At 40.8% G+C, this 19799-nt stretch overlaps 1 protein-coding gene across 50 annotated transcripts in view; it reads left to right on the top strand.

The window, feature by feature from the left end:
* DLG2 (discs large MAGUK scaffold protein 2) overlaps positions 1-19799 on the top strand; it is a 1974117-nt gene that overhangs the window by 1586712 nt on the left and 367606 nt on the right. For all 50 annotated transcript variants that reach the window (XR_014814818.1, XR_014814817.1, XR_014814819.1 and 47 more), the window contains one exon: positions 6389-6545. Coding sequence is in view for 44 of the 50 variants with exons in the window: in XM_084975536.1 (XP_084831662.1) it covers positions 6389-6545 (157 nt within the window). In the remaining 6 variants the exon portion in view is untranslated. The remainder of the gene's footprint in view (positions 1-6388; positions 6546-19799) is intronic.

Raw genomic sequence — 19799 nt, 5'->3', positions numbered from 1 at the left:
ACTGAGCATCATGGAGGAGACAAATGTGTAGCCATCAAGTGTCCCATTAAACTGCAAACAGTGCAGCATCTCATTGGCAGCCCATTGCTGGATCCACAACAGAAATATGTGGGTGTGACTGGCACTATACTTTATTCTCCATCATTGTCACCTTAAAATTCTGGATGATTCACATAAAATCTAGATTCTTATCTGTAGAAATTGGAGAATCTGTCAATACTAGTCAGTGTTCCTGCTTGGAACGATTGTCCAGAGTTGAGCAGAAGCTGCCCTTAGAGGGAACATATTCCCAGGTACAATCCCACTTCAGTTGGCTTCATTCATTAGTGTTACCTGCCCTATCCCTAAGGACTTATATTTTTCCATCCCTGATTAAAATCTAGCAAAAAGGAAAGATATTCTCATAAATAGTTACTAAGTAGAGGGTAAAGTGAAGTCTGAATCACTGTAGGAGTTGATTCATTCATTCAATAACTATTTCCTGGGTTCTTGTTTGTCAGGCATCTTGCTGCTGCTGGGGATGTGCTGGTACCTGGAATCCCAGAGTTCACAGTCTGTTGAGGGAGAAAGTTATATGAGTAAACAATCACTGGCCACTGTGATAAATGCTACAATAGAGTTATGTGCACAACACACAGTGTGGACCCAAGGAGCAAGTGATTGCCTGTACCTGGAGGGCCAGGGGAATAGCACATGCACTAGGTTTTGAGATGACCGAACCAAGGAGTAGAGACAGAAAGCAGTATGTCAGACTCAAGGAAGCATAGGATTTTGATATGACTGAAGCATAGAGTGACTGGGGCCATTTTAGCAGAGAATGAAGAGAATCAGATTCTAGTGGAAAGGTGTGTTTGGAACATTGAAACTAGAATCAAAGAATCTTCAAATTAGGAGGCTCTCCAAAGAGCCTCGGCCTGAACTAGAGAAAACAGTGAGGTTGGGAGGATACCATGTCATTCAGAAAGAGAAGAGTGTAAAGCAACACGTGATGAAGTACTGAGGTTTATGGCTCTAACGAAAGACGCTAAGAGCAGTTAAAGTGAATCTTTGATACTTTTTTGAAGTCAGGCCCTCTTCCAGCTTATGCAAATTATGTTTTACTTTAGGTGGGGTTTTTTGGGGTTTTTTGTTTTTAGTCACTCCCTCGGCAAGTGGAAGTTCCCAGGCCAGGGACTGAACCTGCACCACAGCTGTAACCAGAGCCACATCAGTGCCAAAGCCAGATCTTTAACCTGCTGAGCCACCAGGGAACTCCCTGAATTTAGTGTTTTAAATTTTCATTAAGCTCTCTCTCCATTGAATGGACAAAATGCTTAACTTGTAGTAAAGACACCGGCTCCGTCAAAACAATGAGACACCGCTGCATAGCTATTAGAAGGGAAAAATCTAGAACATTGTCAATGCCAAATGCTAGTGAAGAACTCTCATTCATTCCTGGGCGGAAATTCAAAATAATACAATCACTTTGGAAGACAATTTAATGTTTTCTTATAAAACTAAACATTCTCTTACCATATGATCCTGCAATCTCACTTCTAGTATTTACCCAAATGAACTGAAAACTTATGTCCCCACAGCAGCCTGCATATGGATGTTTATAGCAGCTTTATTTATAATTGCCAAAACCTGGAAGCAACCAAGATATCCTTCAGCAGGTGAATGAATAAATTAACTATGGTATATCTAGACCATGGACTATTATTCAGCACTCAAAAGAAATGGGCTATCAAGCCACAGAAAGACATGAAGGAATCATAAATGCATACTACTGTGTTACAAAGTAAACAAAGCCAGTCCAAAAAGGCTACATACTGTCTGACTCCAACTACACGGTATTCTGGAAAAGGCAAAACTATGGAGACAGTACAAAGATCAGTATTGTCAGTGGATGTGTGAAGGGGATGAATAGGTAGAACATGGGGTATTTTAAGAGCAGTGAAACCACTTTGTATGACACTAATGATGCATACATGTAATTACACATTTGTGTAAACCCGTAGAATGAACCTAGGGTCCGTATGGACTTTGAGTAATAATGTAGATTCTTCAGTTGTAAAAAATGCAGCACTCTGCTAGGAGATATTGAGCATGAGGAAGGCTATGTATGTGCAAGGGCAGGATGTTTATGGGAAATCTATGTACTGTCCTCTTAATTTTGTTTGACCCTAAACTGCTCTTTTAAAATTATCTTATTCACAGAGTTCAGTGGCTCAGTGGGTTAAGAACCTGACATAGTGTCCATGAGGATGCAGGTTCAATCCCTGGCCTCGCTCAGTGGGTTAAGGACCCCACATAGTGTCCATTAGGATGCAGGTTCAACCCCTTGCCTCGCTTACTGGGTTAAGGACCCAGCATTGCTGCAAGCTGCAGCATAGGTCACAGATGTGGCTCGGATCCAGTGTTGCTGTGGCTGTGGCTCAGATTCAACCCCTGGCCCAAAAACTTCCATATACCACAGGTGCGGCTATAAAAAGAAAAAAAGGTTTTGTCTTATTCATAGAAAAGGAGATCAGATTTGTGGTTGGCCAAGGTGGAGGGCTGGAAGGAGGGGGAATGAGGTGGTCAAAATGTACAAATTTCCAATTTTAAGATAAATAAGTACTCGGGATGTAATGTACCACGTGATAAATATAATTAACACTGCTAGATGTTATATGTGAAAGTTGTGAAGAGACTAAATACTAAGAGTTCTCATCACAGGAATAAACTATTTTTTATTTATTTTTGTATCTACATGATATGATGGATGTTTACTAAACATTGTGCTAAATATTTCGTAATGCACGTAACTCAAATCTTTATGCTATATACCTTACACTTATACAGTATTATATGCCAATTATACCTCAACAAAATGGAGAAAAAATTGTCTTAAAAAAGAAGATCTGCTCTTATGTTTACTAGCCCTGTAGACAATAAACTAACTTAGTAACTAGCTTAAACAAGCTGACTTACCTAAGCATCAGAAAAATAGAACTTCTAATTTTTCAGTTTTGATCCTCTAACAAGAAAAACATACATGAAAACCCTTTATTTGTAATTTTTTATTGAAGTGTAGTTGATTTACAATATTAGATTAGTTTCAGGTGTACAACATAGTGATCCAATGTTTTTATAGGTTATACTCCATTTAAAGTTCTTGGAAAATATTGGCTATGTTCCCTGCGATGTACAATGTATCCTTGTAGCTTATGTATTTTATACATAGTAGTTTGTATCTCTTAATCCCATACACTTATTTTGCCCTCCCACACCCCTTGCCCCAATGATAACCAGTGGTTTGTTCTCTATATTTTCAACTCTGTTTCTGTTTTCTTATCTGAATCCATTTGCTTCATTTCTTACATGGAAACTGTTCAAAATCTACCATTTAACATAATGGGTTGTTAGTATAAGAAGTTTAAATTAGAAAAAGTAAATCATTTGGAGTGTGCTTTGGATATTTTATTTGCACACCATTTTATAGATGTTTCTTTATAATTTGTCCCTATTATTAAAATAATCATTATAATTCACTGTAATATAAAATTCTATTTTAAAAGACATTTAAATCTCAAAAGTTGAGAAATTTCCAAATAATTTGATTTAAAGACTTGTCCAAGGAAAGTAAACAAAAGCTACCAACACTCAAGAATGATGTGTTTCAGAGTGACAGATTGGATAAAACAAACAAGAGCATACAATATGCTGCCTACAAGAGACCCACTTTAGGGCAAAGGGCACACATAGTTTGAGAGTGTGGGGATGGAAAAAGACATTCCATGCAAATGGAAATGACAAGAAAGCAGTGGTTGTTAAACTCATAAGGCAAAATAGACTTAAAACAAAGTTTATAAGGAAAGATAAAGACGGACACTATATAATGAAAAAAAGGATCAATACAAGGAGATGATATTACACTCATCAACATTTATGTACCCAATATAGTATTATCCAAATACATAAAACAAATACTAAGAGACATAAATGAAGAAATTGACAGAAATACAATAAAATTAGGATAATTTACACCCCACTCACATCAATGGACAGATCTTCAAGACAGAAAATCAGTAAGGCAACAGAGATCTTAAATAATACAGTAGGCTTAATATCTTTAGAACATTACATCCAAAAAGAAAAGAAAAAAAAAAAAACAGAACATACATTCTTTTCAAGTGCATATGGAACATTGTCTGGGACTGACCACATACTAGGACACAAGATGCCCCAACAAATTTAAGAGTACAGAAATTATTGCAAGCATCTTTTCTGACCAAAAAAGCATGAAAGTAGCAATTAAGAACAGAAAAAGAAATGAGACAAGGAGTTCCCGTCATGGCTCAGTAGGCACGTGGAAAGATGCTCAGCATCACTAATTTCTTAATTTAATTTTATTGGAGTATAATTGACTTACAGTGTTACATTAGTTTCAGGTATACAGCAAAGCAAATCAGTCATACATATGAATATATCCATTCTTTTTTCCTATATAGGTTATTACAGACTATAAAGTAGATTTTCCTATGCTATACCGTATGTTCTCTTTAATCATTTATTTTATACAGTAGTTTGTATGTTATTCCCACCCTCCCAATTCTTTCCTCCCCATAGTGGTTTCACCTATGGTAACCATAACAATGGTTTTGAAATCTGTGAGTTTGTTTCTGTTTTGTAATTGTTATTCAGCCATAAAAAGAATGAAATAATGCCATTTGCAGCAACATGGATGGACCTAGAGATTATCATATGAGTAAAATAAGTTAGAGAAAGACAAATATCATATGATATTACTTATCTATGGAATCTAATAACAAATGACACAAAAGAACTTATTTATAAAATGGAAACAACATGACTAATTATTAGAGAAATGCAAAGCAAAACTACAATGAGGTACGACAACAGTCAGATTGGCCATCATTAAAAAGTCTGCAAATAACAGATGCTATAGAGAGTGTGGAGAAAGGGAACCCTTTACACTGTTGTGGGAATGTAAGTGGGTGCAACCACTCTGGGTTCCCAGGGGATGCCTTCACATATGGGCACCCACATCCTTGGGAATGTGTGAAGATTTGCTAAGGGTACATCAGTACATGGATTAAAAAAAACAAACAAACAAACAAAAAAACCCTCTAGATCCACAAATTGAAGGTCTCCTCTTCTACAAAGACCACTTCATAAAGGCAAGAGACAGTACCCTCTCCCACTCTTCTTACTATCATGCATGCCCCAGGCCCACAAATCTCTGGGATGCCAGCCAAAATGTTGTTTTTGAGAAAGTGATTGAGTCTCTTGACTTAATAATAAATCTTTTGGCAAATCAAAAACAAAAAAAACTCCTGTATGGGGATTCCTCAGAAACCTAAATATAGAACTATCATATGATCCAGCAATCCCATGCCTGAGAATACATCAGGACAAAACTATAATTCAAAAAGATGCATACACCCCTATGTTCATAGCAGCACTATTCACAATAGCCAAAACATGGAAACAACCTAAATGTCCATTGACAGATGAATGGATTAAGAAGATGTGGCACATATATGCAATGTAATACTACTCAGCCATAAAAAAGAACAAAATAATTCCATTCACAGCAACAACAATGGACTTAAGAGATTATTACACAAAGTGAAGTCAGGAAGAGAAAGATGAATACCTTATATCTGGAATCTAAAATATGGCACAAATGGACCTATCTACAAAACAGATTCATAGACATGTGGTTACGAAGGGGGAGAGGGAAGGGAGTGAGATGGACAGGGAGTTTGGGTTTAGCAGATGCAAACTATTACATATAGAATGCATAAGTAGTAAGATCCTACTGTGTAACACAGGGAACTACTTCCAATCTCCTAGGATAGAGCATGATGGAAAATAACATGAGAAAGGAACTCAGTCTAGGTATGACTGAGTCACTTTGCTATACAGCAGAAATTGGTACATTATAAATCAACTATAATTTTTAAAAAAGTTTAAAAACCAAAAACAATCAAACAAACAACAAACCCACAAGCTGGTATGCAAGGTATTTCATGGCCTGGCCTATTTGACCTTGTCTCTTGTCCCTCACATTATCTCCCTTTTTGGATATATCCATGCTATTGAATATGCTATGGTGCTCAGTACAAGAACAGATGTTTTAAACAAAGGAAAATCAGAAGTAAGTCCAGCTTAAGAAAATGTTTTGGAATTAAGGAATAAATTTGCATGCTATTTTGGTATTTGTTACAGTGAGGAATTCAGACATCTGCCTTAGCATCTTTTGATATACAAATTTATATTAATCTGGGGAGCCACTTTCATAGGTAGAGAACTGCTAGTGTCATCTATCCCAATGAAAACCAACGTAAATCTTGAGTGGGCCACCCTATGAACTGTGTTCTCTACTTTTTTTCTACAGGGAGCCCCGCAAAGTGGTCCTGCACAAAGGCTCCACCGGCCTGGGCTTCAACATCGTGGGTGGGGAAGACGGAGAAGGAATTTTTGTATCCTTCATTTTGGCTGGTGGACCAGCAGACCTGAGTGGGGAGCTCCAGAGAGGAGACCAGATCCTGTCTGTGAGTATTTCTTCTTAATCTTCCTTTCCTGCGTGCCTGACACCATTTGACAAAGGGTTGATTCCAGTTATAACTCCAAAAGCACTTTAATTACGAAAGAAAAATGGAGGAGAGTACCATGACTGCAGGCATATGATGTGATTTAAAGGATTTTCAGGGGTTTAATGCTTGTTACCTACTTCCCTCAAATACAGAGGTAAAACTAGTGTTTTCATTTAGATTTTCTGAGGAGCTCTCTTACGGCACAGCAGGTTAAGGATCTGGCTTTGTCACTGCAGGAGCTTGGGTCCCACTATGCTGGGAATTTCCACATGCCATGGATGCAGCCCCCCCCCCAAAAAAAAATGGCCAAGAAAAATTTCTAGGAAGAAAAGAAAGGAAAAGAGAAAGAGAGAGAGAGGAGAGACGGAGGGAGGAAGTTAGTTATTTTGTTAGTTCCCTTGAGGCACAGCAGGTTAAGGATCCAACGTTGCTGCAACTGTGGCCCAGGAACTTCCACATGCCGTAAGTGTGGCCAAAAAAAAAAAAAAAATAGATTTTCTGAGATGTATTTACACCCAATAGAAAAGAAAAAGCATACTTTTTTAAGGTATACTACTTATTTTTCATAATGCCAAATTTTTTTCAAATCCATCACTATACTCTAAAAACTGCATCTTTGTAATCCATATAGTTCATTGCATATAACTACATAAGAATAATGTATAAAATAATGCTATATACAATTTTGTGACGTTGATAAGTGGTAGCATAACCATTTACCTAAATACGAGAATTCCTAGCAACAAGTTAATAAGTACTTATTATTTACCAGGCATTTTATAAAAGTAATGTTTAGTTCTCACGATCACTCTGAAATGTATTGCCCTGTGACCACATGAATCGGGTTCAGAGAGGTTAAGTAACATGTCAACTAGAGAGAGTCAGAGCTGGAATTTAAATGTTCAGTTTTAATGTCCATCACACCTACTGCCTTCTTCCCTCTGCTCCTTCCTTCCAACCAACTTTCCTTCCATCTTTCTTTTCTTCCTCCTTTCTTCTCCAAGTCCTTTCTTCTATTTTATTATCTATTGACTGCTTCTTTCTACGACACCAAGCTACCTCCCTATGATAAATTCTAAGAGAAGTAGTTTAATCCATTGTGACTGTTCATTGCCATACTGGAATTTTGGTAATCATGCAAATACTAAAGGAGAACTCTATCAGGAACCCAGTTTTATGGCTGAGGTTATGGTTCATCACTCAGTGAAACATTTAGTTCGTGGTTTTCATTGTGTACTGAGAAAAACTGTCTTCGCTTTATAGCTGTGATTTATAGCTAGAATTTTCCAAGTGACCTTACATTTGCCAGCCATCACTCCACCTCCCACCCCTGCACACACACTTTACCTGTGTAACATAGTCAATTGCCTGAGCAAAGTGTCCAGTGGTTTGCATGCATGGCCCTGTGTTTCTGTGGTTCTCCCACACATGCAGGTTCCTGGGAGCTCATTAACTAGCAGGTGTCTGGAAGTATGAGTATGAGAGAAATAGGGTACAGTCCCATGTCAGGCCCTTGTTCTGCCATCCAATGTCATGCTTTCAACTACTTGCCCCCACCTACTTCTTCTATATTTGACTGATATATAAGATTACAACTTAAAAGGCTTAAAAATTATTAAACCTCTCTGCCCATATTTGTTAACATAGCTGTCTTTTTTCAACTCAGTTGCAAAAATCTCCCTGAAAGCAAATACTGTATCTCTTATGATTTTGGATCTTCAACATTTAGCACAGTGCCTGGTACCTAGCAGTCCCTCCAAAATATGTTTATTGATGAAAAAATACTGAATAAAAACAGTGATGCCTTAAAAAGTCACTGTAGACTAGGAGACTGAGTATAAAACTCTTTTCAGAACCTACTTAGATAGCTTCCTCATCCTGGCTCAAAATCTGTCTGCTGGGGGACCACCCAGTCATTTCCTCTCCGTCAGCGTTCGCGTTGTCACAGAGCTTTCCCAGACACAAAGCGCTTTCACCTGCATTGATTCTGAGGATCTTCGAAGAAATTCTAGGTGTCAGGATAGGTCATTATTACTCTCACTTTCCACATCAGGGGAAAAGGATTCAGAATGACTAAATGATTTAGCCACAGTTCCACCACTACTGATTGTGATGTTGAACTCAAAAGCTGGTTTCTTGACCCCAAATCAGTGTTCTTTTTCCAAACAACACAATCTCTCTTCAAAACCTTGACAGAGGTTTCATTCTGCACCTTCTTTGTACACATAGCTCTGTGTGCACACCACACTCAGAAGCACACAGAACTGTAAAAAAAAATAATAATATTTACAGGGTGCCTTTGAGTCAGCCATAGTCATAGCTAATCTAATTTTATAACAGTCCTATGCCTTATTATGCTCATTTGAAAGATGAATAAACTGAGGTATAGAGGTATTAGACTTTCTAACTCTGTTTAAATGAGAAATACTCTAATCCATGTATTTTATTTGTTTTAATCTCTATGTATATCATAGAAAAAAGGATGAGCTAATAACCTTTTTATGGCTCCACCAGGAAAACCCCCAAGTATTTTTGCTTTTAGAAGTAGCTGTATCTATTTAAATATTATTGCTGGGACCACATAGTAAGCAAGGCAACCAATCAGAATTATAGTTTTCTTAGAGATTACAATTTTTAGAACATAACAACAATCGCTGAAGTTCAAATTTAATATCCTCTTTTATGTAAAACATTTGCAAAGAGAGTTCATCAATGAAGATATCATCTGCTTTTTGCAATTGAAAAGGAAAAGGGAACATTTCTCGTTTTTACCTTGTGAAAGTTTATATAAACTGTGGCAAGCTTAAAATCTCAGTATTAGAATTTCACTGGTTAACAGTACAAGGAAAGCATAAATAGGCTTGAGAAGCTCAAAGAATATTACAATGTAGAAAGAAAAATGACACAATAGAATTATTAACAATGGAATATAGAGAATAATATTTTGTACCTACAGCTTGCCCTGGGCAGGTAAGGACAAACTGTACCTTCCTGGAAAACACAAGAACAAAAATTCTAAATAAAAATTCAGTACGTAGATTCATAAGTCATATAAGATTAATTTGCAAATAAGTTATGCCAACAATAACATAGTAAGTTTAGAGAAGAGAAATAGAATCGCCAGGGAAGAAGGCTGGAAGGTAGATCTCTGCTCACAACTGATCTTCATAGAGAAGGAAGCCATATAATAGACTATTACTTTTTTATTCAGGGGTGTAATTTCCATTCCTATTTTCCAGAATTATTCTTCTATACAGATAATAGACTCTTCTTAGATAAATTATTATATCAATGGCTTGCTATGCACCAGGTTCTGTACTAGGAATTGGAATCTCAAAGATGAATGAGATAAACTGATCTCAAAATGCTCACTGCCTGAAAGCAGATAGAGTTGTCCTTAGTATCCACAGGGGATTTGTTCCAGAACATACCAGGTATACTAAAACCTGCTATTCTTACATCACTTATATAAAATGGTGTAGGAGCTGCCTGGTGGCCTAGTGGTTGAGGACTTGGTGTTGTCACTGCTATGGCTTGGATTTCTGCTCTGGCTCAAGTGTGATCCCCGACCTGAGAACTTCCACATGCTGCAGGCACAGCCAAAATAAATAAATAAATACAAATAAAATGGCATAGTATGACGTATACAGTTGGCCCTCCATATCCACAGATGTTGCATTCATGGATTCAACCAACTGCAAAGCCAAGGCCAAGTATATATCAATGTATCTTCGTGTGTGAGTGCATAGGTAGATAGAGATATTGAGGAAAGAGAGGAGAGAAAATACTTAGAATAGAGCATGTCACACTGCAGGTACTCAATCAATACTACTGCTAGTAACCATTCTAGAGTTCCTGTTGTGGCTCAGCAGGTTGAGAACCCAACACAGAATCCGTGAGAATGCAGGTTCCATCCCAGACCTCAGTCAGTGGGTTAAGGATCCAGCATTGCTGCAACCTGCAGTGGGGGCTGCAGATGCAGCTTGGATCCCCTGTTGCTATGGCTGCAGCATAGGCCAGCAGCTGCACCTCCAGTGCGATGCCCAGCCTGGGATCTTCCATATGCCACAGGAGCGGCCATGAAAAGAACAAAACAAATGAAACAAAAATACTATTAACCACTCTGCCTTAAGAACATGTCTGATATTTTTTGAAGTGTGTCAGACAACCATGTCTAAGGAAAGCCTCTTTTAGAGAGTTTGAGCTCTTCCTTGAGGCAGGGCTTGGACTCGATGAGCATTTCCCAAAGTGAGTTCACAGGACTCTGGAACAGCAGGATTGGATTAGGTTGCTACCGAGAGAAAGGGTTCCCTAGTGAAGAGCTTTTCCGAAACATGAGTTTACCAGTGTGCACTGGGAACCTCCTTAGAGAAGGAAAGGATATTGTTTTCCCAAATTTATTTGACCACCAAACCATTGCATGAGGAGCACCTCAGAGGACACAAGTAGTGGAAAATGCTTGAGTAGATATGTTTACGGTTCCCATCATTGACTGTTTTCCTGCAAGGTAGCCATACTTGCTTGCTTGTAAAGCAGGCCAACTAGCTTTTCATAACGTTTTGAGACTATTGGCGCCATCTAGTGTTCATATATTGTCTAAACACATTGCCTGGTAACCTGAAGATCGACGATTCCCAAGCTCCATTGCAGGAATTTATCCTAAATGTCTCTTCCCTGGCTGAACAACAGAACTAAAGTAGTTAAGATGCTAAAAAAAAAAAAAAAGAAAAGAAAAAAATCATCACCTGAGGCTACATTCCATACACACATTGTGAGTGATCTTTTCTCTCTGATTTTCTCTCTGATTTCTCCTTTTTGGATTCTATCTCTCAGGGATTTGTTATGGAAAGTCTTTTCCAGTAATTGAACCATCTTCTTGAGGTATTTGTGGAGGAGAATTTAGGGCAGACGGCATGCAGTCATGTTAAAACTAGTGCAGTAGCCTCCTCAGGCATTCTTTCTGCAGAGGGAAAGACAAATGCTTCTGGTTTTTTTGTTTGTTTGTTTGTTTCAGTGCTTTGTTATGAAAAAAAAAAAATGTGGAGCAGAGCACTCAGAAGCAGTACCCCTGGAAAGAGATTCTTTCCTGTCTCACCCAGCGATTTTAGTTTTGTTCGGTCCTCAGGTGTCTAAAACAGATCATCCGAGCTGACCTTGCCAGCTCCAAAGTATTTAACAAACTGTGTTCCAAGACGCATGGTTGGGAATATGTGTTGCAGCTGTGCAGATGACGGTGAATTTTCAAATTGAAGTTGAAATTGCGTTGTGGGTTTAGTGAGAGTGAAAATGAATCACAGCTCACCTGGGTGTTTCATTAATTCCCAGGTTTCCTTCCTATCTTCATGTTTAGAGCAGGCAGAAGAGAAGGGCTTTATTTGCTAGATTCTTATTGTCAAGTTGCTCAGATGGAATGGAAACACTATACACTCTTCAGCATCCCGAGGTACAAAGTCACGCTTATATTGTTACCTCAAATGACAACTCTTAATCCCTTCTAGTGTTATACCCAAAATCCAGCCCTCCTCCTGCCTCTTGCAAAAATAAAAATAAACTGCAGTCCCAAATTATTTCTGATTCCCTGGGAGGTCCTCTTAGGAACTTACCAACCTCATCCCTTCCAGTGTCCAGGTATATGGGCCATGTCCTTCCCCTCCAGCTCTGCCCCAGCCCCATGAAGGATCCTTGCTTTCATCATTCTCAGTGCTTGAGAGTGTCTGTTTAATGGACTGTTTCTCAGGGCCCCTGAAACCCACCTTCCAGAGAGGCTCTGAGGAATATGCCAAGGTGGGGTCAAGAACCACCTCCCCAACTCTGTGCTGCTTTTTCCAAAACCTTGATTCCAGAAGCACAGTAGCCTAAACTGGAAATTTTACAAAGTCTCAAAGTGCATTTAGTTTCTCTCCTGTCATCCTCTTGGCATTGCTCAGACTCCAGAAACTTCCACCCTTCCCTCAGGGGCAAGCCCCAACTCTGGTTCTCCTGGCCCGAGAGTGTTTTGTTTTTTGTTTTTTACTGTTTTTTTGTGTTTTTTTTTTTTTTTTTCTGCTTGAGCTTCAGTCCTCTCCACCACTCCCAACAAAAGAAGAGCAACAAGACTCAGAGACCAACACTAGTTTAAACACAGCAGGATAGATTTCCTAACAGAGATGATTCTACATCTGCATTTTGGTTAACGGTGATGTCACATCTTCCCCCAAGACTGTGGGTAGACCAAGAGCCTGTCTTACCATTTTGCTGAAAGAAACAGTATTTGCTTAAAAGACATGACACAAAAGATGGGGGAGGCGGGTTATTGGGAATTTGGAATTAACAGATACATCCTGCTCTGCATAAAATAAACAACAAGGACCTACTTATAGCATAGGGAGCTATGTCCAATATCTTTTATCCAACATCTTTTAAACCCATAGTAGAAAATAATCTGAAGAACATACATACTTTGTGTACTTGATACCTTATAAATCAATCATACTTCAATAAAAGGAAAAATGTGTGCAATTTGGGGGCATTCCCATACTGCTCCCCTCTTCTCATCAAGGTGCCTGTGTCAGCCAGGACCCCATTAAACAACTTACAATTGAAAGCTTACTGAGCTAGACTTGATGATATTTTTGAAAAGATGAAAACTTCCTGCCTTAACCCAGACCAGTTAAATTCAGGTTTCTGAGCCTTAACCCAGTTAAATTCAGTTAAATTCAGGTTTCTGAGCCAGAAACGATGCAAAGGGAGGCCTCCTCCCTGAACCTGTGTGCCTGTTCCAGGCATTGCTTTCTCGGCTGAACCTCACTTTGTCTAGATTCACTGACTTTTCAGGCTCTGGCTTTGCCTCTCAATTTTGAAACCCAGTCAGACTTCTCCCCATCTTACTGGATTTGTCTTTCCAATCAACGCAGTGCAGCGCCCAGAGCTTTCCTGCTCAGGGACCACCTCAAAAAAAAAAAAAAAAAAAAAATGTTACGGCCAGGGAAGGGACTTTTGCTCAGCTTCAGCTTCAGAGCCCCACCATCTAACCTGACCCCTGGCCCACTCCCCAAAGGGTAGGGATTCAGCAGGGCCTAGCTCTGCCCTATAAATCCTTTTTTCCTATAAATTGTCCAGGACACACACACATCCCCCATCACATACAAACTTCCAGGCTTTGGGAAGAGCAAGTCTTTCAAAAAGCATATCTGATCATGTCATTTTCTCCCCTTTTCTTAAAACTTTTCAGGAGCTTTCTGTTGTTCTTAAGGTAGAATCCAAAACTTTTTATTTTTGGCTGTACCTACTGCATCTGGGCCAGGGATCAAACTCCCACCACAGCAGCAACCTGAGCCACTGCAGTGGCAATGCTAGATCCTCAATCCATTGACCACCAGGGAACTCCAGAGTCCAAAATTCTTGACATGGCCTGCAAGGCCCCTGCCGGCCTTGCTGGCCTTGTATACACCACTTCCCTCCTCTCACTTACACGCTGGCCACCCTGGCTTTTTCTTTCCCTCCAGTCAAGGGTAGTGTTCCAAATACTTACCAGCTTAGCACATACGACTTAGCACAATGAATGACCACACAGCTGCAGCTGAAGGATTGTGGGGAGGGGAGGTCTTGGGGGCCACTCGAGAGGGCTCAGGACAGCAGTTATCTACTGATAATCCACACAGAACGGCTGCCTTGTTTTAACAAAGGAATGGCCAGGTTGATGGGTGTGGGACTCCCTCCAGGGGCCTGTGCAGGTACTGAGTTTTCTCTGCAAAGGAACTTAGAGTGAACCAGGGCCTTCTATTATCTAAAGGGGACCAGAGAACTCATGGATTACCCCAGGCTCCACTTAGGAAGCACCCCCATTATCTGACATAGACTCTGGCTAATAATACCTGTCAAATGAATAAACGTAATAAACTTTATGGGCATAAAGTAGGAAAGCAAAGTTGCCAGTTAATAGTTAATGCTATTTTCTAATGCATGTTTAAGTATTGTTTATTCAGTGTCATTAACATGATGTGTGTGTGTGTGTGTGTATACACACACATATATAGTGGATATATATATATATATATAGTATATATAAAATCACAACTTGTAATCATGCTGCAAAAATAATACATTGGGAAACATGTGAAATCAGATCTCAGATAGACAACCCAAAGGACCTCTACTCAAGGACTCAGCTTTAAGCCGACTTCAAAAGTCTGAGTTCAGTTCGGTGATATCAGTTCCAGCTTTTCTCAAAGTGATAGTTCTAGAAAAGTGTGCTACATAACACCACATGTGTGAAATTCTCCATGAAGGAAAAAAAAAAGTTCATGATCAAATAAAGAACAACAAAAAAATGTTATTAAAACATCTAATCTTAATTAAAGGGCATTTTTTCCCTCTGGAGTATGAGTTATTATCTAACCGAACATACTTTTAGAAATTCTGCCTGAAACTAATCTCCAGAAAAACTCATGCAGGTGTTTTATTTAGGAGAAATAAACATTTTCATATTAAAGTATTATTTGCAGGAGTTCCCATCATGGCTCAGCAGAAACAAATCTGACTAGTATCCATGAGGATGAGGGTTTGATCCCTGGCCTCGCTCACTGGGTTAAAGATCTAGCATTGCCATGAGCTGTGGTGTAGAGCAAAGACACAGCTTGGAGCCCTCATTGCTGTGGCTGTGGCGTAGGCCAGCAAGGTAGCTCCAATTCAGCTCCTAGCCTGAAAACTTCCATATGCTGCTGGTACAGCCCTAAGAAGCAAAGCGGAAAAAAAAAAAAAGTAGGGTAAAGTAAACTAAGGTAAAGCAAAGCAAAATAAATAAAATAAAATAAATATTATTTGCAGAGCTCAGGGGATGGTGTAGAGAGGGTGCAACCCAAATACCTAAGACTGAGGAAATATCCTCCTCAATCTAGAAAGATCATCCTCAAACAACAGAGCAGATCAGAGGGGACACACAGAGCATTAGAGAAAGGATATTCTTTACATGCAGTTTATTAACCCGTTTGCACAAAAACAATCCTCAGACATTTCCTAAGCATTCACTAAGTGGCAAAAACGACTGAGCACTGAGGATACGAGCTGAAAAAAATAGTTGTGTCCTTCGTGAATGTACAGCCTCACAAGGACAGACAAACACACAACTAGGTTATTTCCAAAATAACACGGGAGGTGTTTATGGTAAATTCTGGGGACCACATGGGCACAAAGAAGCAGCTACCATTGCCCAGCTTGAGAAACATGGGAAGGTTCCTGCAGGAAAAGCTTCTCAACAAGAGGACCCCAAAGAGTCAGGAACAGTAGAAAATTAGGGATAAAATGCTTAATACCTGTGAGTATTTGCTTAGCCCCAAATGTGGTGCTGGATACTGCAATACGATTTCACTAAATCCTAACAGAAACCTTGTTGGGTTGAAGGCTCAGAGAAATTCAGTGATTTGCCCAAGATCACACAGATAATCAGCAATGACAGTGGTTTCTGAACCACTACAGCTTCTGATTTCAAAGCCACACTTTTCTGTAATGCCAGCCTTCAGAAAGAAAACCGAACTTGGCAGTTTGCTTGTGAGTCTATCTGCTCTCTAAGTCAAGTTAGTGAGAAAAACATAAATGCCTGAAATATAAAGCATTTCCAAGGAGAAATACAAACCATCACAGGAAGCCATAGGACACATAGATTCTAAAGGTGAGGAGACTTAAAAGCCACATCAACATCCTCTGAAGCTTCCCCTGAGGGCAAGGACCGTGGCTTAGCATCCCTGTATCCCACTGAGTAACAAAGGACGCAGCTACTGGGAGAAAGGTGAATCAATGAGTGAAAGACCCATCCTTGCTCACTTCTCTGAAGGCAGCTGGGAATAATTGCAGGGCTCCTCTCACTTGTATTCATCTGCGCCCTTGGCCCTAAGAACCCCTTCTGCCCTGAAGATTTAGAATATCTTGACGCGGTTAGCTTTCCAGCCAATGGAATATATTCCATATCAAAGAGATTCTTTTCTAACTGATGAATAGGAACCCCCATAGATCAGACCAATATTGAATAAGTATCCTATTACATATTAAATGCTAAATAAACACTGTTTAAAATCTGTTTAGAAGATATCCTCGGGAGTTCCCGTCGTGGCGCAGTGGTTAACGGATCCGACTAGGAACCATGAGGTGGCGGGTTCGGTCCCTGCCCTTGCTCAGTGGGTTAACGATCCGGCGTTGCCGTGAGCTGTGGTGTAGGTTGCAGATGCGGCTCGGATCCCATGTTGCTGTGGCTCTGGCATAGGCCGGTGGCTACAGCTCTGATTGGACCCCTAGCCTGGGAACCTCCATATGCCGCAGGAGCAGCCCAAGAAATAGCAAAAAAAAAAAAAAGACAAAAAAAAAAAAGATATCCTCTTCTTCCACCAAAGATGTTTAAGTGATAACGAGTCCCTCTACAAGCCTCAAAGGGTGAACTAACCCTGGATCCTGAGTCTTTCCCGTGCCACCATTGAAATGCTCTCTCACAGCTGAGCCCCGATAAAAGGGAAGCCTTGCAGAGATATCTCAAGTGGTGAGGAAGGAGCAACCTGCATCCGAAAGTGGACTGATTTTCAGCTCCCACTTGTTTTGCCTCCAACCTGTTTGGCCAGCTAACCCCTAATAACCGTGACATCTGCATCACCATGTCTGTGCACAAAGTCCCTTACTGTGCACATTATCTCGCCTGATTCTCAGAGCATCCCTTCAAGATGAGGAGGAGGAGAATCACTTTGCCCTCTTACACAGGAAGAGTTCAGCGATTTTCTAACTTGAAGCTGGTTAGACTCCAGACATAGGTCTCCTTCTGCCACAACCAGCTTCCTTGCCTGCAATGCAGACTACAAGGGGGATGCGCCAAGGGAAGCTCAGATGGTGGATTCACCTGCCAGAGTTCTGAACTCCAGACAACGACATCTGGGTGGCTTAAGTGGAAATAGAATCTACTGGAGAAATAATATAGCTCGGTGAATACCAGGCAGGCTGGGGAGCCAGGCTCAGAGCAGGAAAGAAATTCTGCTGACAGTCAGTCTATTCTGCTGCCCTTGAGGTCATTACCGCAGGCTACTTACAGCTAGGCCACACTGCTGGAGGGGCCTTGAAAAAATTCCTCTCTTTCTCTCTCTCTCTCTCTCTCCCCCCATGTAGCTGACACCTTAGTGTGGGAATTCCAAGTTCCCAAGGGGAATATCTGCTCGACCTGTCTAGGCTCTAGTTGCTGATGGGTGAGGAAAAGGAATCTCTGACCCCTCCCCCTTTCCAATGCAGCTGAGACTGTGCTTCCTTCCTGTCTCGGATTCCTGCTCCAAGATAAGAAGGTATTTGGACACAGAGCAGCCCAGTGATAAATGGCCATTCGAGATCATTTGGCTCACTGAATTCTATATGAGGAATTTTTCATATCTAAGGTCTTGAGAAACATGATAGTTTCTTAAACAATAGAAGTTTCCCTTGTGGTTCAGTGGGTTAAGAACCAGACGTAGTGTCCATGAGGATGCAGGTTCGATCCCTGGCCTCATTCAGTGGGTTAAGGATCCAGCATTGAGGCAAGCTGTGGTGTAGGTCGTAGATGTGGCCCCGATCCTGCATTGCTGTGGCTGCAGCATGGGTCTGCAGCTGCAGTTCTGATTCAACCCCTAGCCTGAGAACTTCCATATACCACAGGTATGGCTGTAAAAAGAAAATAATAATAATAATAATATAGAAATGCTATCTGGAGAGAGCGAGGCCTCCAATGAGAGGGCTAGGCCTGCATTTGGGCAGCTGACAGTGCCTTCCCTAATTCTGCTCCAGGATCACATCAACAAGAGACTCAGGTAAGGACACGATATCTACTCTGCCAAGGTCTGTGGACCATGGACTTTATTTCTAGTGGTGCTTTTCTGTTTCCAGCATGTCATGTCCCAAAGTCATTAAAAATGCCTTCCTGAGATAAAGGGATTCACAAACCGATGCACCTTGTCTTGAAAAGTCTGTATTGCTCTGTTAAACAGCTACAGACACCCTCTAATAAATGAATAAATGAATCATCAGTTCTTTTGTACTGAATCCACATTTTAGTCTTTGAGAAAGATGAGGATCGAATCAAATGGATCATGGCCTCCAATTCTATTATTCTTGCTTTGGTTGAGAAAGGAAAAATAAAGGAAATTACAGAGAAAATATATAAGGAACATATAGGTAGAAAAACATTAAAAATATATTGTCCTACCCTGAACAAGACACAGGGCCAGGGGTTAGAGATACCGTGGTGACTAGGATGGGCCCTTTCTTTCCCTCATGGAATTTGCAAATTTGATATCTGAGTGTGCTACCAACGGGGAGCTGCAGGTGCTGGGGAATACACAGGGGGGCCAGAAGGATCAGGGGACCAGAAAGATCTGAGGGACAGATGTATTAACTCAGTTCTGAAAGACGTAGCAAGGAGAGCCAGACTGGGGCAGGGTGGGGGTGGGAGGGAGGGCAAGAAAGGAAAGTGAAGCAGAGATCAGCCTGTCCACTGGCCCAGAAAGCAGGGAGAGCACACCATGTGTGAGGTGCTTCCCATGGAGGGAGTGAGAGGGAATTTGGTGAGATTTGCATGCAGGAGGCATCTCCTATGCCTTCCAAGGCCTTAAAAGGGAATCAAAAGGGCGGCAGAAATTGGTGGAAAGGCTTTAAGCAAGGCAGACGTTCTGGTCACCAACTTCAACATGCGGATATGTGTACAGGTGGGGTCAGGTGCTCCCCACACCAACTAGCAATTCCCTGACACCAGCTGGGTGTCCTGCAGTGCAGCTCTGTTCTGACACTACCCACCTGGAGATAGTATCAGATTCCACACACTAAGAGCCCAGTCCTATAAGATGGTCCCAACCCCACCCCACTACTTCAGAAGCAAGTTGTAAGTCCAGGTTTCTGTGCTTCTGACCACATGATGGACCAGCAGTAGATTGTAGGTTCCAATGACGCCTTCCTTGGGTTCAGTTAATTTGCTAGAGCAGCTCACAGAACTCTGAGAAACATTCTGTTTCCCAGATCGCCAGTTTATTATAAAAGGCTGTAACTCAGGAACAGCCAGACGGAAGCGATGCCCAGGGCAAGGGAGGCGGGAAAAGACGCAGAGCTTCCTTGTCCTCTCTAGGCGCGGGGACACCCCCACATCCCTGCGTGTTCAATAGCCTGGAAGCTCTCCAGACCCTCTCCTTGTAAGTCTGCAAGGAGGCCCCATTACTTAGGCATAGTTGATTAAATCTTTGGCCA

Source organism: Sus scrofa, chromosome 9 (assembly GCF_054392235.1).
Source record: "Sus scrofa isolate SSC_HxYL_T2T_F1_AM1 chromosome 9, Sscrofa_HxYL_maternal_Yorkshire_Landrace_v2.0, whole genome shotgun sequence".
Taxonomy (NCBI): domain Eukaryota; kingdom Metazoa; phylum Chordata; class Mammalia; order Artiodactyla; family Suidae; genus Sus; species Sus scrofa.
The sequence above is the reverse complement of the archived record's forward strand: the minus strand, read 5'-3'. Positions and strand labels throughout refer to the sequence as shown.